This window comes from Podarcis bocagei (assembly GCF_964188305.1).
Source record: "Podarcis bocagei genome assembly, chromosome: 9".
Lineage (NCBI taxonomy): Eukaryota > Metazoa > Chordata > Lepidosauria > Squamata > Lacertidae > Podarcis > Podarcis bocagei.
Genome location: NC_138134.1, coordinates 7454488 through 7477976, shown reverse-complemented (window position 1 = coordinate 7477976; position 23489 = coordinate 7454488). Strand labels below are relative to the sequence as shown.

Genomic DNA, 23489 nt, shown 5'->3' with positions numbered 1-23489 from the left:
AGACTTAGCTTAGAAAAGTAACATACACCTGGAAACTATTTCATAAGGAGACAGTCCCTTTGTCCTCTCTTGGCTGGAGCCAAGAGGGCATCTTTGGCTAAGCAGATGTTGCTTCTTCGATGCATGTAGTGAAAGAGAGAGAGATGGCTGCCCTGCCCTGTGCTTTTGTCCTTACCTGCACAGGTGAGGCCACACCCACCTCTAGTCACATGCAGAGGAAGTCTGTCCCAGCCCAGAAGGAAACAAGAAGTTTACCTGTTGGCTGGACAAACATTCCTCCCCATATGTAAACATGTTCAGTCTAGGAATGTTGTACTTGACTGCTCTTGTGTTTCACATCCCCCAGCAAGGTGTACTGCTTCACTTGCTCCCAAATGTGGTAAGTCAGTTTTGCTGTGTTCGGGGGGCCCCTCCTGCTCATTCTTCTGAGCCTTCTGCCCCCAAGCCCTTCCCTGGGTCACAACTTGGCTTCCCCCAAAGAATCCTGGGAAACATAGTTGGCCAAGGGTGATAGGAACTCTAGCTCTGAGAGCTCTAAATCCGAGAGCCCATGTGGCGTAGTGGTTAGAGTGTCAGCCTACAACCTGGGACACCAGGGTTCAAATCCTTCCCCCCCCCCTCGGCCATGAAGCTCCCTGGGTTACCTTGGGGACCAGTCGCTGCCTCTCTCAGCCTAACCTACCTCACAGGGTTATGGTGGGGATTAAATGAAGGAAGAGAGAACCAGGTTAGCCAAATCCACAGAAAAGTTGGAATATACAGTCATACCTCAGGTTGAATGTGCTTCAGGTTGAGCGCTTTCGGGTTGCGCTCCGCAGCAACCTGGAAGTAACAGAGCGTGTTACTTCCGAGTTTCGCCGCTCGCACATGCGCAGGCACTCAAAATGACGTCACACGCATGCACGGAAGTGGCAAAATGAGACCCGTGCACGTGCAGATGCGCTGTCATGTTTTACATTCTGTTCAGGTTTCGAACGGGGCTCCGGAACGGATCCTATTCGCATCCCGAGGTACCACTGTAAATGAGATAAATAAATATGCCTGGGATTTGAATGCATATGTGGGAAGCATTGAAACAGAAATTCCACTCTACCCCAGGGAAGAGTAACCTGTGGCCCTATAGATGTTGCTGTGGACCCCAGCTCCCAGCTCCCTAGTCCATTGGCTTTGCTGGAGTCCAATAACACAAACTGCCCACTCTTTCTCTGAACTGTGGCCATACTGTTGTTGCTGTTGCTGTTTATGTTGGTCCAGCCCAGGCTTCCTCAACCTCAGCCCTCCAGATGTTTTGAGACTACAATTCCCATCATCCCTGACCACTGGTCCTGCTAGCTAGGGACCATGGGAGTTGTAGGCCAAAAACATCTGGAGGGCTGAGGTTGAGGAAGCCTGGTCCAGCCAATCCTGGTGAAAATAAAGCATGAATGTTTAAACAGCCTGTGAAATAACATTTACTTTTTGGAGCAATATATTGCTTTGCTCATTTGAACTAATCTCCCCAAATGCAGTTCAATATGCAGCTTGCCTGATTCAGCATTATCAATAATGTATTGCTTAATTTAAACCATTCATAAAAAAATATCTGCAAGAGCCTGTGGCAGAGTCTGTTTCAGAGAGTGCAATGACCATCCGCTCTGTGCCATAATGAAAGACAAAGGGGCAGTTTTGTGCTCACTTATGCTGTGCATGCTGCAGTTGAACTGGCTTGGGAGGTTAGCTCAGGGAGGTCAAAAATTACTGGACTATTATCAAATTATCAAAGGAGCCTGCTGAATCCGGCCAGTGGTCCACCTGTCAGCATCGCCCTTGAGCCAGTGCCACCAACTGGACTCATACACTTCAGCCCGACTGGGCTAGTTGAGCTGGGTAGCACTTCCAGAGACCACCTTCTGCACAGGAACAGGTCAAAGTGCTGTGGACTCACACCTTAGAGTTGTGAGCACCGGATTCACTTCCACAAGAAGACAGTCGTCGCACAGCAGAGTATAGCAGAGCATAAACGACTCGGAGAGCAGCTCTGTAGAATATCTTCTTTATTCTATCTACAACTATAATACACAACTATATACAGAGCTAAATGAGGTCTAAACGAAAATGCTGAACTGCACTGAGTGTCTGCAGCTGCTCTTAGCAGCAACCTTATCTATACACACGATCTCTCTCTAACACTCAGTCTCTCCCCCCCCCCGACACTTTGATGTGAGGCTGGAGCGGAATAAGTAGAGAGCAGAAACCGCCCCTACTCTCTGGAGAATCAGCAGAGCACATCAGCAGATTCTTGGATATGGGAGGGGTGAAATCTCCTCACCACCTAGTCCAGAATCCTGCTCTCACAGTGGCCAACCAAATGCCCCAGTGGTCAGCCCCTAAGCAGGACCTGAGCACAACAGCATTTAAACTAGTTCTGGGGATCATATTTTTAAAATACTCACACTATGTCTGGGGGGACACTGGCTCCACCCACTCCCAGCTTTGGCCCCGCCCAGCATCAACATGTGGCCCTAGACAGGACCCCCACACAGCCCAGTGAATGCGGCCCCTAATGCAAAACATTAGTGGGATAAAAGTAAAGGTAAAGGGACCCCTGACCATTAGGTCCAGTCATGGCTGACTCTAGGGTTACGGCGCTCATCTCGCTTTATTGGCCGAGGAAGCCGGCGTACAGCTTCCGGGTCATGTGGCCAGCATGACTAAGCCGCTTCTGGCGAACCAGAGCAGAGCACGGAAACGCCGTTTACCTTCCCGCCAGAGTGGTACCTATTTATCTACTTGCGCTTTGAAGTGCTTTCAAACTGCTAGGTTGGCAGGAGCTGGGACCGAGCAACGGGAGCTCACCCTGTTGTGGGGATTCGAACCGCTAACCTTCTGATTGGCAAGTCCTAGGCTCTGTGGTTTAACCCACAGCGCCACCCGCGTCCCTATTAGTGGGATACAAGGTTCATATTTTTACAAAATGAACGCTCTGACACAAGTCCTTCAGTGTCCTCATGGAAAAGAGCACACAGGGGGAAATGAACTGCACACCTGAAGCAAGTCTGGCAGTCTAAATCTCCATATTGTTAAATGAAGAGCAATCCCTAGCCATATTTTTGCTTTTGGTTGGAATATAGAATTTATATGGTTTCAGTACATTGTGTTTATACTTGAACTGGTCTGTTTATTTCTTGGGTTTAATATTGTTCTACAATTAATTGTTTAAACCTTTTCATACGTTCCTTGCTCACCAGGAGATGAGGCATGATGTTTTTGTCTGCAATTTTATCTGCAGTACAGTTTTGCTGCATTATGTTGTAATGTGGTCTCTTGATGAAGGGCAGCATATTAATTTAATAAATAAATAAAGAAAAATCTTTTCATAAACACCACCCGACAAAACCATATGGGGCAAGAACGTGTCGGCCATGAGGTTGTTGAGTCATATTAATCATGAACAGCCCCACAAACAGAAGCAAAGTCTGTGGGGTCTGCCTCACCCCCTGGGGACCCATTTTTCAGAGATGGTGAGAAACATGACTTTTTAAAATCAAAAGTCCAAAGAGTAGAAAGATGCCTCCTTCCATCTTCGAGAGATCACTAACCTAGTGGTGGTCAGCAGATATAGAATTGCTGACAAAAAAGACTGGCACTTGCACCATCAAAAATGGACAAAAGACATAACTCAGCATTCAAAGTGGTTCCAGAACTCCTGAGCACAGTTACAGCCCCATCACATAGGCGAGTATGTTCCTCACACCTTCCGACCCCGCCAGCAAAAGGGGGAACCAGATCTGAGCTAGTTGGATCTGGGTTACAAACCAGCAATGGGCCACCTTCAAAGAACTGTGGACTGTGAACTGGTGTGCACGACAGACACCCTGGGGGTGGCAGGGGGTGCGTGTGTGGAAGTGTAAATGACTCGCTGACTACCACCGGATCAAATTCATTGTTTGTGTTGAATTGCTTAAAATAAACAGTTTTACTGGGAGTGTGAATAAATTAATTGCAATTAATGGTTCCCTTAGTGGGCCATGCAAAGTGCCCTTCAGAAAGAGTCTATTTCCGGGGTCAGCAAGGTTTACCTTGTCTGGGCTGGTTCACTCCAGTGGAGATCCCTCTGTGGGTAGTATTGTGCATGCGCAAGCGAACGTGTGCGCCCGCAATTTCCGGCATCTGTGTCTGTGCAGATGCGATTTCCAATGTCTGCGCCTGTGCAGATGTGATTTTCAGCAACTGCGCATACGCAGGCATGATTTTCGGCACCACAGAAGCAAGTCGCTGCGCTGCACTGGTTTAGCGCAGTGCGCGGGGACTCACCAAGCGGGCAGCTCTGTTCGGGGGTGGCTCATGGGCTGGTTAAATGACCCCAGTGGGCCACTTGTGGCCCATGGGCCTTAGGTTGCCGACCCGTGATCTATTTTGATTGAGTAAGGAAGAAGACCTGTGCTGCCTTCACTTGCTGGCTGGGTGGGTGGATGCATGACTGCTGACCTCTAGGCCTCGGGACTCACCCCAGCTCTGCACCTCCGATGCCACCCGCCTCCCCAGCCCTGTTCTGCCCTCTCCTTGAGCGCCTTCGCCTGGCTAGAAAGTGCCTTTGAACTGCCAGGATGCCTCACTTGCCTGAAGCTGCTCTACAGGGGAATGGACTGCACAGGAGGTTAAACAGAAGGATGGTCATCTGTCACCGATTATTGATTCCTGGATGACAGGGGGTTGGGCTAGATGATCCTAAGAGGTGCCTTGCAACTCTGCAATTCTGATTGTAGAAGTGGGTTCTATAGAGCGCATCCATAGAAAACCACCGGCTTTTGCGCGGCGCGCACATAGCTTACTGCCAGGGCTGGCTGGCTCGCCCATGAGGTGAGGTGAAGCGACTGCCTCGGGCGACAGGATCCGCGGGGCGCGGTCAGATCCGGGTGGCCCTCGCCAAGCCCTGGCGGCGGCGGCTGCTATGTCTGCCCCAGCAGCGGCTGCAGCTGCTACAGCTTCCCCTCCAGCTGCCGCCCCTTTCCGACAAACAAGCGCAGCGTTACTTCCTGGCGTCACCCGCACCCTGCTCGCCCACAGGGCGGAGAGGGACCATCGAGCAAAGCCTTGCAGGTGGTTTTTCTGAGAGCCCGCCCCCCTCCCCATCCCGACCGCCGGCGTTCGCGCTCAGCTTTGCTTCCTGGTTTTGCGATCAGGAAATGCAATTTGCATTTCTCACTTCCATTCCCGGGTGTGTTTACTCAGAACAATGAGACTTACTTACACAAGTAAGAGTGTGCACCAACTTCAGTCCTCATTTTCATTTATTGCCTCGCTTTCGCCTTCTGATTCCCCTTCTCTCTTCCTTTGGAGCCACCCTCACTTGCAACCAAATCTCCGGCTTTTCGACAGAGTTACTTTCAAAAGCGCCGGGTTTCTCGCGCGAATGGGGAGCTCTCACAGCTCCCTGGCCCGGTTGCTGCTCCTGACCTGCACAAAGCACAGAAAACTAAGATAGGCGTTTTTTTGGGGGGGGGGGCACAGCCAGCACCACCTACTTTCCTCTCCTTGAATTGTGTGTCGTTCTGAACTGCGAGAAACACCACATGCAACAGCAGTGCGATTTATGCCGTGGCCTTTGCTAGAAGAAAGAGGCGCGTCTCTTGCGCGCGCGCGCGTAGGACACTTAACAAACGAGTATTCTTACGGGCGCAATTTTCTAATTCGCCTCGGGTTCCCGAATGCCTCGTGCCAGCCCTGCTTACTGTTCAGAGAGGTCCGAGTCACATGCCTTGCTCTGCCCGCATTTTGTTCCAGACAGGCTGGTGCAAGAAGGGTCGCCACAATAAGATGTGGCCCTTGGACTAAATGCCCCCCCCCCCCGCCAAGGACAAATGTCACTTCCAGCACTCTGCCCCGCAACACGTTCCTTTCTTTAAATTATCAAGTACTGGTATAACCTGAAAAGCAGCCTGTCAAGCTTATTCTTTTAGTGTGCGGGGGTGCAGAATTTCTCCCATGGATGGAGGCTGGCGCAGGGGTCCAGTTCTGGCAATTAAACACTTGGGATATTTTGCTGAAATTGAGTTCAGGAGGAGGCGGCAAGAGAAAAAGTAGAAAGATTTGCACCAGGACCCTTCACGAGGCTTCTTGTTGCAACAGCTGATTTTCCTCTCAAATATGAAGATCGTGTGAATTATTGTGCCGCGTGGGGGGGGGGGTGAGGGAGATTGTTTTTACTGAGGGCCTGAGATTATTTCGTGTTTTTATTATGAATTTGCACTTTGTACTTAAATCAATAAAAAAAATTAATTAATAAAGGAAGCGGGAATAATGGGGGGGGGGGGGCAGAGAGGAGGCAATGAGAGTAGGTCGGGGGATCAGAGGGATCTCGACGGCTCCTGCCTTCCATCCGTTCTGATCTCCTCCTGGATCCCCAGATACAATTCTCTGCTCAGCTATTTGCTTCCAATTTGCGCCTCAAAGGCGGATTAAATAGTAATAATATTAATAATCATAACAGCAGCAGCCCACCTGCCGGCTGGATTGATGCGGAGTGGCGGAGGGCGAAGGAGGGTGACTTGGAGACATATTGACGTGATAAATATTGCATGGTCTTTACTTGGGGGTGGGCATAGGCTGCGATTTCTACATCCACCCAAGGAGGTGGGATAAGCGAGGCGCATCCCCGGGCGCCTCGGGCGCGCGCTTGGCCTCTCCTAGTAATAGAGATTGTGTTTTTTTTATTATTTTTTTTAAAGTGGGTTGGAATTGAGGTGGTGCGGGAGGAAGGGAGAGGAGGGGGCGAGCTCAGCGCCGCCGCCGCCGCCGCCGTCTTCAGGCAGACCCAGGGCTAGGAGGCATCTCCGGGGCGGGGAGAGCCTCTCCGCCGCTCTTCTTCGCGCTCCGGACAGGAGCCTCCATGGCGGCGCCTTCGGTCCTGCGCCGGGAGTTCCGCAGGACCCGTCCGGTCGTGGGGTCCCTCCTGGTGATGTTGCCACCCTAGAAGGGACCCTTGGGAGCCCAGGATGGAACGGTAAGGGAGGCGGGCACGGCTTGGGCTTGCGTGAAAGACGGGACCTACTTCCCGCGAAGGACCCCACGGAAGATGGGATGTTGGTACCCAAGGCTCCTGCATCCGGGGAGATGATCGAGGAAGGATGCGCTCGCTCGCTCGCTGGCGCAGGGCAGAGTCCGCTGTCGGGGCTCAGCGGACTGTAGGGGAGGGGGCTGGGGGGGCCCGCTGAAGCTGCTTCCCCCAGTTTGCAGACCAGAAGGCTCTCCTAAAGCGCAGAATGGGAAAGGACATAGCAGAGCCAGGCTGGGAACACAAAGATAAACCGCCGTGCACCTCCCGAAAGGAGTGGCTGGGTGTGTGGTGCGGCGGGGGGCGAGGGGGGGGGGGAGAGGTGTGAATCTCGACATCTCTCGTGGCTTTAGAAGAGGATGGGACCCATTCATGGAGAGGAGGGGGCTATGGAGGTCTACTAGCCACGATGAGCACGCTCTGCCTCCACAGTCGGAGGCAGCGATGCTTCCGTTGCTGGCAACGCCGCGAGGGGAGAAGGCTCTTGCGTTCGAATCCTGCTGGGGGGCTTCGCATAATGGGCACCCGGGGGCCAATGTAAGAACAGGATGCTGGACTGGATGGGTCCCCAGGGGTCATCTAGTCCACCCCCTGCAATACAGGATTACATTATTCTGATATTCTTATCTCCATATGGAGGTTAGGTTGTGTAGAGGGTGGGGTGACGTCGAGGGGCTGCCGTCGGGGATAGAAACCGGAGGAAGTCTGCGCTGGGATCTACGGGGGTCGATCCGTGTCACCTGGAGGACAAGCGGGGCTAGCTGGTGACAAGGAAGAAGGGGCGTCTCGGGGCTGATCTGCAAGTTGGACGGAGACAGAGAAGGAGCGAGGCAGGAGAGGAGAGGGGCTGGCTAGAGAGAGAGGACAAGCCTGCTCTATATTATTTCGAGACCCCTTATTTTTCTGGGCGCTGGCAGTCAAACAGAGCGAGCGGGAAAGTGGCTGGGTGCTCCTTTTCTCCTGAGAAGCCCCTCTCTCATTTACTGACTTTCCTGCCCCCCCCCCCACAGAAAGAGCGTAAGGTTGCAATCCTGGGAACAAGCCCCGCTGAATCCGCGGCAAGCCACGTTTAGGGCTGCAGCCTCAGAGGCACTCTGAATGCTCTGGCGAGGGAATCAGCGTTGCAGAGCTCGAGGGGCTTTGCTTCCCCGCGCCCGGGAAAGGGTAGCCTCGCAGAGAGAGCGCGGAAAGGAGGGAGGGGCCCGTGGCTCAGCGCCAGAGCCCCTGCTGGGCATGCAGAAGGCATCTCCATGTAGCGCGGGGAGAGGCTCCCTGCCTGAAATCCTGGACAGCCGCTGCTACCAGCCAGTATCGACAATACTGGGCTAGATGGATTAACGCTGGCAAACGGAGAAATAGGAGGAGACGCCTAAGGACTCCCACTGCCACCAGCCCCAGCACGCGTGGCCAATGGTCATGGCTGATGGGAGTCGTAGTTGAGTGGCCGCGGTGGCTGACGGCGGATGTTTTTGGAGGTAGGAGACCGCCTGCTGGCTATGCTGTAGACCAACTCTGACCGTGGTCTTCTACTTTCTCTCCCCGCACCCTTGCAGGGCTAAGATGCTGTCGGGGGCGTCCCCGCTGCTGCTGCTGCGCTGTTGGCTGGCGGCGACCTTCCTGTGGGCCCCGATCCGCGGCTGCCCGGAGCCCTGCGCCTGCGTGGACAAGTACGCCCAGCAGTTCGCTGACTGCGCCTACAAGAACCTGGAGGCGGTGCCGTCCGGGCTGCCGTCGAACGTGACCACCCTGAGTCTGTCGGCCAACAAGATCGCTGAGCTGCGCAGGGGCTCCTTTGTGGAGGTGACGCAGGTGACCTCCCTGTGGCTGGCGCACAACCGGATCGGGGTCATTGAGGAGGGCACCCTGGCTATCCTGGTGCAGCTGAAGAACCTGGACGTCAGCCACAACCAGATCGCCGACTTCCCCTGGGGAGACCTGCGCAACCTCAGCGCCCTCCAGCTCCTCAAGATGAACAACAACCGGATGTCCCACCTGCCGGGAGAGGCGTTCCGCACCCTGCGGGACCTGCGCTCCCTCCGCATCAACAACAACCGCTTCTCCGAGGTGGCCGAGGGGACCTTCGAGGCGCTCACCTCCCTGTCCCACCTGCAGATCTACAACAACCCCTTCAACTGCACCTGCCAGCTCATGTGGCTCAAGAACTGGACCGAGAACACCTTGATCTCCATCCCAGACCGCAATGCCATCACCTGCGCCGCCCCGGAGCCCTGGAAGGGGCTCCCCTTGGCCAAGGTGCCCTACCTGCACTGCGCGCCCCCTAGCGTCCGCTTGAGCTACCACCCCAACCTGGACCGCACCCGGCTCTCCTACGGCTTGGCTCTGGCCCTGCACTGCCACGCCCTGGGCCTCCCGCAGCCCGAGGTCACCTGGAGGATCCAGGCCGCCGGCGAGACCCTGGAGATCAAGGCGCCGGCGGCGGAAGGAGAAGGCAACGCCCTGCCCTCCGACGGCTGGTCCAGAGGAGACCGGGAGAGATTCCAGGCCTTCGCCAACGGCACGCTGCTCATCCCGCACCTCAGCAAGAAGGAGGAAGGCACCTACACCTGCCTGGCTGCCAACGAGATGGGCAGCAACCAGAGCTCGGTCCACGTCGCCGTGGCGGACGCCCCCGCGAAGGACTCGGCGGGCTCGCTGGGGGACCGCAAGGCCCAGCCCGGGGATCGGAAGCCGGAGGGCAAGGCCTCCAAGAACAGCGTCATGAAGGCCGAGGAGAGGACCAAGCTCCTTCCGGAGAGACCCACGCCCAGGAGCTACCACGCGCCCGGGCCCCGGAACGCCAGCGGGCCGTCGGGGCCGCCCGTCTTGGCCAAGCAGTGCGGCTCGAGCGAGGCCCCCCAGTACGTCTCCAACCACGCTTTCAACCGCAGCGGAGCCCTCAAGCCCCACAGTTTCGACCTGGGGGTCATCGCGCTGGACGTCTCGGAGAGGGAGGCCAAGGTGCAGATCACCCCTTTCTACACGCAGCCAGAGAAGGTCCACCTGAGGAGGCTCTACCTGTGCGAAGCGGGCCGGAGGGGCCACTCTCTGGTGCAGTGGTCCCAGATCGAGGAAGGGGTGAACTCCTACTGGTTCCAAGGCCTCAGCCCCGGCACCAACTACTCCGTCTGCATGAGTTACGTCGGGGAGGACTGCCAGGTGCAGGTGGTCTTCACCACCAAGCGGGAGGTGCCCTCGCTCGTCATCATCGTGGTGGTGAGCGTCTTCCTCCTGGGCCTGGCCACCATCCCTCTGCTGGGCGCCACCTGCTGCCACCTGCTCTCCAAGTACCAGGGCAAGACCTACAAGCTCATCATGAAAGCCCAGAACCCGGACCAGATGGAGAAGCACATGGCGGCGGACTTCGACCCGCGGGCCTCCTACCTGGAATCCGAGAAGAATTACGACCCCAGTGAGGTGGGGGAAGGAGAAGGCGAGGAGGAAGAGGAGGAGGAGGAGGCGAGGGCGGAGGGAGAGGGGCGGAGGGGGCTGCCTGGGGGACGACAGCTGGAGAGAGACGAGAGCCTGGCCGCCAGCTCCATCCCGGAGTCCCAATCCAAAACAAACCCGGAGGAATTCGAGGTGGGCTCCGAATACAGTGACCGGCTCCCGCTCGGAGCCGAGGCTGTGACGATCTCCCAGGAGATCAACGGCAACTACAGGCAACCGCCCCGTTGAGGCTTCCCTCGGGCGGTTCCCGGAGCTCCGGGCGCGCAGAAACCGAAGGGAAGCGCCCTTCTTCACTGGGGCTCGGGCACCACTTGCCTGATCGGCTGCGACCTTCTCTGGAAAGGTGCTCCTGCCACCGGGAAGGGACGTCTCCCCAACACCGAGAGCGTCCAGCAGCCGGCGCCTAAGGCTGGCTTTGTTCAGGGGCTGATTTTAGGAGGGACCCCCCCCCCACGGATTTATAGAGATGTCCTAAATGTTCGGGCAAAAGAATGGATTGGGTATGGGCAACACAGCCTGGAGAAATTCACCCCCTCCCCCCTTTCCTTGAAAACCCTCTACTGCATATGCTCCAAACACAAAAGGTTACGTTTTCCACCCCACCCCATCACCTGTCTTCTAAATCGCACCCCCTTTCCCACGCACTCTCCCTCCTCATTTTCGTGGATTTGATAGGTTGGAAACTAAATTGGTTAGGGTCCGCTCCCGCACCAATATTCTGAAATTCGCACCCCACTTTTCCCACGCGCCTCCGCGTTTTCGCAGATGCAACTTCTTTTCTAAAATTGAAATTTACAATTGGTTATGGTTGTTTTTTAAAAAGGAAATTAACGAAAACACGACGACGACAACGCATTAACAGTCGCTGGCCCTAGTCTGGGAGCGAGAGTCTCCCTTGGCGTTTAGGGAAAGGGTGTCCATTTCAGTTCAGGAGGTTAATGGTGCTGGACAGCTCCCGAATCCCCACCCCCGAATTGCCTTCCCGTCTCCAGCCCCTTAACCCCGTGTGAAGGAGCTTGCGGTCAAGGAGGTCAGTGAAATGAGGATCCGTGCCAGGCAGCGGCCCTGATCCCCAGCTTGTCTCATCGGCTGGTCAGGATCACCTGTGTTAAATAATTGGAGCCGTGCTGTAGATAAATGTGTGTTATGTCTGTGCGTGACTTTGGACCGCTGGTGGACGCGTGGAGTTTGAGTCCTAAGGGCTCCCAATTCCTGGTCTGGATACTGACCCCTTCCCCCCCCCTTCCTGCAGCCCTGTCTGAGTCATGTCACCTCCACGAAGATCCGTATTTGCTAAATGTTTATTGGGTAGAGTAGTCTTGCTTCTAGAGAAACGTGATTGCCCTTGATGTGGTTCTGTGATGTTCAAAGGCAAAAACGATGGGAGGTCCCAGTGGGTTGATTTTTTTGCTGTGTTGAGAGTGGAAACAATTTAAATATCGTTTGCAAAGGATGCAGTCGTGCTTGGCTTGGAATGATCATGGTGGTTTTTGCCTCTGTTAAAGTAGAGAGAGATATATATATGCAACCCAATGTCAACTAAGAAAGTCAGCACAATCGTCTCCAGAGCGGAGAGGGAAAAAAATAACGATGGCATCACTAATGTGTGATTGTTAATTATTATTGTGCAAGGAATCCTTTAGAAAGGAACAGGCTGAGCAACGATAACCCTTTTTCACCGTGCCTCTGTATGTGGAAAGTCAAGAATACTGATAATAAAACAGACTTAAAAGTGGACATTCGGAGCCTTGTTTTGTAATTTGCAAATAGGCAAAGTGTGTTATGTTAGATTTCAGAGCCGAGAATGAAAGCGGCGCTAGATCGAAAGGGAATGTCTGAGCAAATCTCCCCAGGATCCGTTTAGCATGAAACGGAGCTGGCGATCAAACGTTGCACCCAAATGCCGCGGCGGCTTTGAACATTAAAACAGCTGCGCTGAGCAAACCGCATCTATTTTTCAGGCTCCCCACCCCCGGCCCACCCCGGAGTCTTTAATACCCAAATCATTCCCTTTTTAAAGGATATGGGATTCTCTAGGATGCATCTACCTGCTATGGATTTTTATGGACAGGTGAATGGTATGGATGGCCTTTTATGGGCGAGGAAGAATGCAAAGTCCGCAGTTCCTGGTGGGCGGAATGTACAAAAGAAAAAGAAAAATGCACGGACTTGTTCGCTAAGAAACATAAGGCTGCCGCAATCATACCTGAAAGTCTTACCTGAAAGTAAGCTCCAGTAAACGCAATGGGACTTACTTTCGAGTAGTCATGCATGGGAACTGCGTTGTAAAACATGGGTTGTAGTCAACAGACTTTTACTCAGAGTAGACCCATTAAGGTCCATTGATAATTGAGATCCATAAATTTGAATGGGTCGATTCTGAGTAACCAGCAGTTGAATACAACCCAACGTGTCTTCCGCTGCAATTCCCGTGCATGTCTACTTGGGAGAAACTCCGTTGCGTCCAATGGAGTTTACTCTCAGGTAAGGGGATATACCATTCTTTTTCTTAGGGAAGAAACTGCCATAAATGAGGTGTCAGACTGGACACGACATTTTGTTTGCGGTGTTTTGAAAAAGGCAAAGTGGAAAGACCCCTAAAATGAAAATACCCCTCATCGCTTCCTATTCTCACCCTAAAAGGCGGGCGGATCCTGTCATCTGGACACCCTGCCCCGGCCTACGCCCCACCAGTGGCGTAGCGTGGGGGGGATGCAGGGGGGCCCGGCCACACCGGGCGCAACATCTGGGGGTTAGGGTTAGGGGGCGCAAATCCACGGGTTAGGGGGCGCAAATTACTTCCCTTGCCCCGGGTGCTGACAACCCACGCTACGCCACTGCGCCCCACGAAGGGCACTCTGGCTTTGGGTTACTTTGAGTTTGAAAAAACCTGCCTGGGCCAAAGAACAAAATAGGGTGGCCACCACGACCTGATCCCAGTCTGCCGCCTAGAGAAGCAAAGCGACGTAAGCCCCCTATCATAGAATCAGTTGTAGAGTTGTAAGAGGTCTTGGGGGTCGCCTGGTCCAACCCCCTGCAATCACGGCTGGTTCAGGGAAACTCTCAGCCAGGCAAAGGGTTCGTCGCCCATCCCAGAGCTTCAGGATGTTGGTCTATTAGGTTCAACGGAGCCCCAGCCCACCAACCTCAGCTGCCCTCTGCCAGGACCCACCTGCCTACCTTCTCCCAATCCCTCCAGCCTAGAGGGATGGCTCTTCCTGCCACCTTCTCCAGCTCCCTTGCGGAACTCAGCGAGGGGGAGCTGGGCAGGGACGGCGATAGGAATTCGTTGGCTCCGCGTGTCCGTTGGCTCTGGCGCCACCTGCTGCTGGCCTCCTTCGCCATCTCAGTTCCAAGGAGCGCCCACTAAGCACCACCGCCCAGAGCAGGCCCGAGCTGAGCCGCGCAGCTTGCGGCAGGTCTCTCCGCTGCGCGGAACAGCTTGCATATGGCGCGCGTATTTGCGCAGGGCTGAATTCCAACGCGAGCGGAGTCTCACGCTTGGGACAACGCAAAGGGAGCGCGTCTTTCAGGAAGCGCAAAGGGGCTTTGAGGGTGGGGACCCCCCAGCCCTCCGAACCATCCGCATCCCACCTGAGGCTCCAACATGCCTCTTTCAATACAACAGTTAAGCACAAGTGGCAATGCTGAGCATATGTGCAGCCAGCCTTGCCTTATGCACCAGGACTTTTGGTGTGCTCTGCCAGGTCCCACAAACTGACCCGGCCTATGCGTTTTTCCAAACTGCTTTTGGGAGCAGGAAAAGCTCGTAGTCCTTAGGGGCTGCAGCACAATCCTGTGCCCGTTTACGCGGAAGTAAGTTCCATTGTGTCTGCAGCGGAGCTTGCTCGAGTGTGCAAAGGATTGCAGCCCCGTGCATGGGAAGGGATGGCAGGATCAAAGCCACAGGAATTCCTACTTGGCTATTCCAAATAGGAAAGGAGAGAGTGTGTGCAACACCGCTGATGCGTGCAACAAAATGCATGTTTGTTTGTTGCTGTGCATGCACCCAGAAAAATACATATCAAAATACATATCTTGGGCTATATCATGCATTTGCTTGGACGGAAGTAAAATCCAAATACGAACACATGAGAAGCAGCCAGAACCAGATCCTTGAAAGGTATGTTTTTTTAAAATTTATAAAAATATTTATATACCACTATATCATCAAAAGAAAAATACCAAAGCAGTTCGCAGCAATAAAACGAAAAAATATACAATAAAAGGCATATATAAAAAGGTTTTTAAACCCAACATCTATTAGCCATTGTGGAAAGATGGATTCTTAATTGACTACGTAGGCAATCTATGCCTGTCTGGCACATATCGGTATATAATTTGCACATGTTTGTATTATGTGCGCACAGCTGCCGTTGTGTGCATTTAGGTAATTTTAGATTCGAGACTTAACAGCACAATCCTATGCACGTCCACTGAGAAGTAAGTCCCATGGAATTCAGCGGTGCTTTCTCCCAGAATCGGGCATGGGAGTTGCAGCCTTAATGGTTACACAGTGAAAATTGTACCTTACTTAATGCAAAAGCCCTACTGCATTTGGGGTCCTCCTCCTGACCATTCCGCCGCGCAAAGCTCTGGACTTCTGCCCCCAAGTCCTCTCCTGCCCAGACAGCTGGGTCTTTATAAGAGAGGCTTCTCCAGGGCCAGGGCAGCGAAAATGGACGGATAGCGAAATGCCTTTGGATATCAATTACTGCCAGACAAAATTAGCAGGATGGTGGCGGAGCAGAGCAGATGGGCCTTGGCTCGGATTCCGCATTGCTCCTGGGATCTCATGGGAAGGGCGTGGCCGCTTGCCAGAAACACGGGGACGCTTTGTGCGCGGCCCTCGTTTCCAATGAATTGTGTGCGTGTTTACCTAAGGACGGGGCTTGCATGTGCGCGGAAGTAGGCTTTTAGTGTTCACGCTAAAGATTTACAAGCACACGCATCATGTGTATAAGCAGCAGTTTTAAATGCAGGCGCTGGGTGTGAGTTAGTTAGGGAGCTGGGCGTTCATGCAGAAGTAGGCTTGGGTATTCCTGCTCCCATAGAATTGTGCGCGTGCATGCAAGATTTTTAAATCATACAAACACACAACTGTATATCTACCTGCATGTAGCACAGAGGTAGTGTTCGTGTACACGCTCTCGTAAAAAGCTGCACGCGCACACACTCATGTTTTAAATGCATCTGAGGTGTGTGTCGCGGGGGGGCTTGCATATCAGCAGAAGTCGTTATTTTATTCAAGCTCCCGGAGGGTGGGTGGGTGTTCTTCACCGAAGCTAGGGCACCTTTGTGATGACAAAGAAGAGCTAAGTGGGCACGATTCACATTCCTTCCTTCTTATGAAATTTAATCTGGATGCTTGAAATTTCTACGGAATCTTTCCAAGCTGCCCTCTAGGCTTCCTCTACTCTCTCGGTAAACATGCCCTCCCCCGACAGTTGTTTGGCGAGGTCCTTGCTCACCGAGCCGGATGTTCTCTCTGGGATAAGACCCCCACTGATGCAGGATCACGCCACCCCTCGTCCCCTTTAAAATCGGTTTAAGCAAAGTGGAATAAGCTCTCGTGCACACGTTAATACAGATGAAAGAACCTCTTCTCCGCTTCTCCGACAAAGCATCCACTGGAAAAGCTTAAAGCAAGCTTCCTCAACCTCAGCCCTCCAGATGTTTTGAGACTACAGTTCCCATCATCCCTGACCACTGGTCCTGCTAGCTAGGAATCATGGGAGTTGTAGGCCAAAAAATCTGGAGGGCCGAGGTTGAGGAAGCCTGGCTTAAAGCATCTTTTGGCCGTAGCCAGTCTTGAGCTGTGCAACCGCATCTCTCCGATAAGAACGTAAGAAGAGACTGCTGGATGAGGCCAATGGCCCATCTGGTCTGGCACCCTCTTCTCACCGTGGGCAAATACCCCTAAGAACCTAGGAATCTCGATAGACTGCCCCTGGACCTGGAGGCTCCATCAAAACCTAAGAGGAGCCGGCTGGGTGAGCCCAATGGCCAACCTAGTCCAGTCCTGTTCTCACAGATGCCAACCAGATAAGCAGAGCCTGAACACGAGAGAAACTCTCCCCTCCCGTGGCTTCCAGCAACCGGCATTTAAAAGCATTTACTGGCTCGTTTGCAACGGTCGTTTGTAGCCACAATGCCAGGGTTTTGGCACGCCCATGTGTGTTTTAGGGGCAGAAACTGACGAGCCGCCCTCCCAGCTCTTGGTCCTGGCACGTGGCGCATCTCCCTCGGGGCGCTGGTGGAGGAGGAGCCGGAAAAGGCCGTGCGTGGGTTGGGGCAGCCGCGTCTTCCACGACAGGGATAATGATGTCATCTCCTGGGCGCTGTTGGCCAGGCGAATAAATCTGCCATTCACGAGAGCGGAGGGGGGGAGGGGAGTCCATCAAATATACCGAGAAAACAGAGCTACCTTAGCACGCGGGTTAAACGCCACTTACTCCCCCAAACAAAAATCAAAGCCCCTTCATTAATGACACTGGCTCAGATGTCACAATAATAATAATAATAATAATAATAATAATAAATTTTATTTATATCCCGCCCTCCCCAGCCGAAGCCGGGCTCAGGGCGGCTAACAACAATCAAATAATCAAACAGTCAAATAGTCACACAATCTAAAAATATTTCATTATAAAAATTAATTAAATCAAATTGATGGCAACCAATTAAGCAAAATTCTGTGCAGGTTGCCAGAGGAGGGAGTCAGGCTGCGCCCTGACCAAAGGCCTGGCGGAACAACTCTGTCTTGCAGGCCCTGCAGAAAGATGTCAGGTCCCGCAGGGCCCTAGTCTCTTGTGACAGAGCATTCCACCAGATTGGAGCCGCAGCCGAGAAGGCCCTGGCTCTAGTTGAGGCCAGCCTAACCTCTCTGAGGCCTGGGACCTTGGGGATGTTATTATTTGCAGACCGTAGGTTTCTCTGTGGGGCATACCAGGAGAGGCAGTCCCGTAGGTACGAGGGGCAAAACAGCAAGCAAACTTTTGCGTCCACCAGAGCTCCTTGTCCATCAGGCTGGATAGGAAGTCTGGATGCTGCCTTGGACCCCGGCAGACCAAGTGGTCCATTTAACTCAGTATTGTCTCCAGGGTTTCCAACAACGAATATTCCCAGCCCTACCTGGAGACCTCCGTGTGTCCTGCGCCAGAGACCTTCTCCCACTGGGCGATAGCCCTTCCCCAGTCAGCTATCCTTGATTTTAGATAGTTTGTGTATGTGTCCGACCAACCACAAACCTTCTTAGACACAACCCCTCCTGCCAGGGAATGAAGGCTGGGGGGTCGAGGACCTACAATTCCCAGCAGCCTTCACAAACTGCAGCTCCCAGGAGTCTTTGGGTCAAGCCATGGCTGTTAAAGGGGGAGAAGAGAGCTTTCTGTGGATGGTGCAGATGTGACCACTGGCCATGCTTGCTGGGGCTGATGGGAGATGAAGCCCAACAACATCTGGGGTGGCCCCAGGCCTCCTACATGCAAAACAAGGGGCTCTGGATGTTGGGGGGAGGGGGAGGGGGAAATGCTGGTTTGGAGTTAAAGTCCAAGGTCCTGCACTGCACAGGTCCTGCACTGAGACAAGCAAGAGGCATAATCAGAGTTCAGAGACCCATTCCAGTCAGGCTGAAGCAGTGATAGTGAGGGGGGGGGTTGCAGTGGGAGAGAAATTCCCCCCTCTGCCTTAGTATTTCACATTTTGCTTGTACTCAAGGTGACATACAATGGCTTTCTGGGTCAAGGTCACTCCAGATGAGTTTCATGGCTGAGCAGGGATCTGAACCCAGGTCCTAGTCCAAGACTGCACCCACAGCACCACCACTGCCTTACTTCCCACCTCCATCCAGATAAGGCAGCCCCATGGCCTGCGATTCCCTCCCCCCCCCCAAGGTAGGGAATCACTGGGGCAGTCATTGAGTGTCTACTTACCTCACAGGGTTGTTGCGGGAAATAAATGGGGGGGAGACCAATGTATGCCACCTCAAGCTCATTGGATGAAAAGGTGGGGTGTAAATGCAATGCAATAAATAATAAATAATAACATCTTGAAGCTCAAGGATTTTGAAAATGCAATATCCTTTGCCAAAGGACGTCTGCTGGACTATGGAAAACGCATGAATTTTTTGGAACCATTGACTTTCCCTTCAGTCCCTCTCAAGATTCCCCACCCCCCACCCCCATGCCTTAAAAGCTCAGCTTTTGTCAGCGTGCATGAAGTCATTGTCTAGCTTCTATGGAAAAGAAGGAATATGAAATAACAAAGAAAAGAGGAGTGGAGAAATGCAAAATGCAAAAATCTTGCCAGACATGCAGATGATGGATACTTGTCAGGCTCTGAGGCAAAGTTGCACTGGTGCCAATTTTGTAAAACTATTGAGGCTTATTCTGATTTACATCCCTATGGAATCAAGATCAGAAATGAGATAGTGCTTTCTCTTTTCTATCTCCTTAGCTGATAACAATATCAACATTTTAATGCGCATTAGAAATGTAGAATTCTCATTATGGATAAATGGCCTCTTGTGAGCACATTTTAATTGAGTTTTATGCTTTAAGACATACAAAGACGAGAGGAAACGCAGCCCTCTCCACATCCATTTAATTAAGAGAGTAATAGATTTCTTTTCCTGTGCCCCCTAATATTTCTACCGGGAATCTAGTTATGATGAGTTATTGGAGGAGTTGGATTCTGCAGCGCCATTTCTTCTGAGCCTGGGAGCAGAATGGAAATAGGCAAATAGAGTGAATTTCTGTCTCAAGAGAGTGTTGAGAATATATAGCAGACCACATCCTGTGGATCTGAAGAGTTTCCAACATCATTTGTTGTGGGTTCTGCCATGTCTGCCAGTAGCAATCTCAATCCTGTATCCAAGGCAGGACCTCTCATGCAAAATAAGGAGGCACTATCAGACTTTGGCGCATTTCAAGGTTTGCGGAAGAAACAGTGGTGTGCAGTGGCTAGAGTGTCAGACTAGCACCTGGGACTGGGAGAGACCAGGGTTCAAATCTGCACTCAGCCATGAAACCCACTGGGTGACCCTTGGCCAGTTACTCTCTCTTTCTCTCAGTCTAACCTACCTCACAGGGTTCTTGTGAGGCTGAAACAGGGAGGGGGGAGATTCATGTGTCCTCCTTAGAGAAATAGGCGGTATTTAAATGTGACCTAGGGATGCGGGTGGTGCTGTGGATTAAATCACAGAGCCTAGGGCTTGCCGATCGGAAGGTTGGCGGTTCGAATCCCCGCGACAGGCTGAGCTCCCGTTGCTCGGTCCCTGCTCTTGCCAACCTAGCAGTTCAAAAGCATGTCAAAGTGCAAGTAGATAAATAGGTAAACGGCAAGTAGATAAACGGCGTTTTTCGTGCGCTGCTCTGGTTCGCCAAAAGCGGCTTAGTCATGCTGGCCACATGATCCGGAAGCTGTACGCCGGCTCCCTCGGCCAATAAAGCGAGATGAGCGCCGGAACCCCAGAGTCGGCCACGACTGGACCTAATGGTCAGGGGTCCCTTTACCTTTACCTTTAAACGTGACCTAGCTCCCAATGATAGGGACGCGGGTGGCGCTGTGGGTAAAACCTCAGTGCCTAGGGCTTGCCGATCGTATGGTCGGCGGTTTGAATCCCCACGGCGGGGTGAGCTCCCATCTTCGGTAATCAGCTCCTGCCCACCTAGCAGTTCGAAAGCACCCTTAAAGTGCAAGTAGATAAATAGGTACCGCTTTATAGTGGGAAGGTAAACGGCGTTTCTGTGTGCTGCGCTGGTGCTGGCCATGTGACCCGGAAGTGTCTCCGGACAGCGCTGGCCCTCGGCCTCTTAAGTGAGATGGGTGCACAACCCTAGAGTCGGACACGACTGGCCCGTACAGGCAGGGGTACCTTTACCTAGCTCCCAATGGGATACAGTAAGCTTTGGAATCCTCTCTCTCTCTCATCTGCCTTGTTTTTCTTCCCTTCTGCTCCGCTTGCACGTGGCTGCACACCAACCCAAGTTCTGAGCAGGGTGGGATTCTAGGGGTTGCAGGTGCTCACCCAGGGCCTGTGTGTCTATCTGGAAATGAGGCATGGCGGAGACTGTGGTATCTTTAGGACAGGTGTTGAGTGCGAATGTAGGCAGGTAAGGAAAGATCTAAGAATGTTGTCCAGGGCAAAGGCAGACACAGAAACCACTGCTCCTATTTTGACTAGTTCCTACAAAGGTTTCTCTTCTCCCTTCTCTCCCCCCCCCCCCCCAGTTCTCTGTTCTCCCCCTGCGAAGCTCAGATAATTGAGGTCAGCCAATCATGCCCCCCAAGCTGTCTGCGGCCCCCTCAGACAGGCCTGGGAGTTGAATCAAGAGCTCTTGGGCAGAGGGAGCAAGAAAAAGCCAACCATGAGTGCTTTGTTCAAAACACTGCCATATGTCCCTCGCTTCCTCAAGTGGTAAGAAGTTCCAGGGGCATTTGCCCTGTCAGGGCGCACATTCCATCCGAGAGCATGAGATATGTGGCATTCTATAAAGTTCTTTTCAAAATATTGCTATGAGTTTGTGGGTGCCAGACCTTTTAACCCCTAGACCTTGCAAGGGTTAAAATATAATCCAGCCTAGCTTCCCAATGAAGTGCCGGGGTAATGGTTCTTAACCCGAGGTATTATTTCTGGTTTAGCGGAGTCTGTAACCTGAAGTGTCTGTAACCTGAAGCGTATGTAACCTGAGGTACCACTGTAATTGTTTATTTCCTTATCATCTGATGGGAGGGCATTCCACAGGCAACACTACTGAGAAGGCCCTCTGCCTGGTTCCCTGTAACTTCACTTCTCACAGTGAGGGAACCGCCAGAAGGCCCTTGGCACTGGACCTCAGTGTCTGGGCTGAAGAATGGGGTGGAGACCCTCCTTCAGGTATACAGGGTCAAGGCCGTTTAGGGATTTCAAGGTCAGCACCAACACTGAGTTGTACTCGAAAACATACTGGGAGCCAATGTAGGTCTTTCAGTGTGGAATGTAATCCACTGGGAGCAGTCAAATACAACATTCCTTGTTTTCCTAGAGTGGACATGCAAGGGGATGCTTGGTCCAGCCTGTCAAAACTTCCTGTTCCTCCTGGCCTGGAGCATCCTTCCTTGCATGTGACTAGTGGGTGGGCGTGACCTTTCCAGACCTGGTAAAAGGCCAAGGCATGCTGCCACTATCTCTCTTTTTCCATCTTACTTTCGCCCTCTGAACTTCCTGGAATGAACTGCTGGCTGCCAGCCAAGCGGTCCCCCAGGACATCTCCCTTATGGGGTAAACCTGTTTGTACATGTTTGTAACTTTAAGCCTAAAGCCTGCCTTCAGGAATCACACTGTGCTCTGCCTGATCGTGAGTAAACTTTCTTTTTATTGCTTATGAATAAGACTGTGGTATCTTTATTCTTTTAGGAGGGATTTGAAAGGGCACCTTACTGCATCTGCCAAATTCTGGATTAGTTGTAGTTTCTGGACCACCTTCAAAGGTAGCCCCATGTAGAGCGCAGTGGTCCAAGCGGGAGATAACCAGAGCATGCACCACTCTGGCGAGACAGTCCGCGGGCAGGTAGGGTCTCAGCCTGTGTACCTGATGGAGCTGGGAGACAGCCGCCCTGGACACAGAATTGACCTGAGCCTCCATGGACAGCTGTGAGTCCAAAATGAGTCCCAGGCTGCACACCTGGTCCTTCAGGGGCACAGTTACCCCATTCAGGACCAGGGAGTGCCCCACATCTACCCACTCCCTGTCCCCCCAAAACAGTACTTCTGTCTTGTCTGGATTCAACCTCAATCTGTTAGGCGACATCCATCCTCCGACCGTCTCCAGTACACACGCTGTATGTTTAAAGCACATTCAAAACACCCCCTCAGAAGAGTCTTGGGAACTGTGGTTTACCCTCACATAGCTACAATTCCTAGCACACTTAACAAACAACAGTTCCCAGGATTTTTTGAGGGGAAGCCATGGACTTTAAAGGCAGGGTGTGGATGCCCCTTAGGAGTGGGGAGTCACACATTCAAATCACCACCATGCTGGCCACATGACCTGGAAGCTGTACGCCAGCTCTCTTGGCCAATAAAGCGAGATGAGCGCCACAACCCCAGAGTCGGCCACGACTGGACCTAATGGTCAGGGGTCCCTTTACCTTTATCTCATAAGGAAACAGTCCCTCTGTCCTCTCTTGGCTGGAAGCCAAGAGGGCATCTTTGGCTAAGCAGATGTTGCTTCTTCGATGCATGTAGTCAAAGTGAGAGAGATGGCTGCCCTGCCCTTTTGTCCTTACCTGCACAGGTGAGGCCACACCCACCTCTAGTCACATGCAGAGGAAGTCTGTCCCGGCCCAGAAGGAAACAGGAAGTTTACCTGCTGGCTGGACAAACATTCCTCCCCATGTGTAAACATGTTCACTCTAGGAATGTTGTACTTGACTGCTCTTGTGTTTCACATCCCACAACGCTTACCCTTCGATGGGAGGCTGCATCCCCCTACATGAATGCCAGAGTTTTTTATACATGCCATCATACCATCCTCCCTCCAGGAGGGCAAGAGGCATGGATGCAATTCAAAGGCATATTCCACCCAGACAACAGTGCTTGGGGAGGGTGCGGAGCAGGGCTGGCAAGGGGTGTGGCTTGGGCAGGGTGCCATGGCTGCCATACATTTTACTCAGAAATAAGTACAGTGGTGCCCCGCAAGACGAATGCCTCGCAAGACGGAAAGCTCGCTAGACGAAAGAGTTTTCCGTTTTGGAGGTGCTTCGCAAAACAAATTTCCTATGGGCTTGCTTCGCAAGACGACAATGTCTTGCGAGTTCCTGCTGGTTTGTTCCCCTTCCCCCCCTTTTTCTAAGGCGCTAAGCCGCTTATCAGCTGATCCAATCAGCAGATAAGCCGCTAAAAGCCGCTAATAGCGCTAATAGCGCTAATCCACTAATCCGTCAATGGGCTTGCTTTGCAAGACGAAAAAACCGCTAGACGAAGAGAATCACAGAACGGATTCTTTTCGTCTTGCGAGACACCACT

General features: G+C 52.7%; 1 protein-coding gene and 2 long non-coding RNA genes across 5 annotated transcripts in view; 1 reads left to right on the top strand and 2 right to left on the bottom strand.

Moving 5' to 3' along the window:
* LOC308594675 overlaps positions 1–23489 on the bottom strand; it is a 106033-nt gene that overhangs the window by 17967 nt on the left and 64577 nt on the right. The window lies entirely within an intron of this gene.
* On the top strand, positions 6367–12217 carry ISLR2 (immunoglobulin superfamily containing leucine rich repeat 2). 3 transcript variants are annotated; one of them, XM_081207693.1, is made up of 2 exons: positions 6367–6982; positions 8587–12217. In XM_081207693.1, exons 1-2 carry the CDS (start codon positions 6975–6977, stop codon positions 10706–10708), a joined length of 2130 nt encoding a protein of 709 aa, XP_081063819.1. In that variant the 5' UTR covers positions 6367–6974; the 3' UTR covers positions 10709–12217. The 3 variants fall into 3 exon arrangements, with proteins under 3 accessions (XP_081063819.1, XP_081063820.1, XP_081063818.1); XM_081207694.1 differs by lacking the exon at positions 6367–6982 and adding an exon at positions 7298–7317; XM_081207692.1 differs by lacking the exon at positions 6367–6982 and adding an exon at positions 7371–7570.
* LOC308594647 lies at positions 11289–14577 on the bottom strand. The gene is made up of 2 exons (XR_014011518.1): positions 13661–14577; positions 11289–11976 (listed from the first exon to the last, which is right to left on the bottom strand). It is a non-coding gene; the product is annotated as an uncharacterized lncRNA (long non-coding RNA).

Bases quoted from the DNA above. Each gene is read 5' to 3' on its own strand.
- ISLR2 (XM_081207692.1), top strand. From the start codon at position 7,443: ATGAGCACGCTCTGCCTCCACAGTCGGAGGCAGCGATGCTTCCGTTGC. The intron at 7,571-8,586 runs GTAAGAACAGGA...GCACCCTTGCAG, and splicing joins ATGGGCACCCGGGGGCCAAT to GGCTAAGATGCTGTCGGGGG.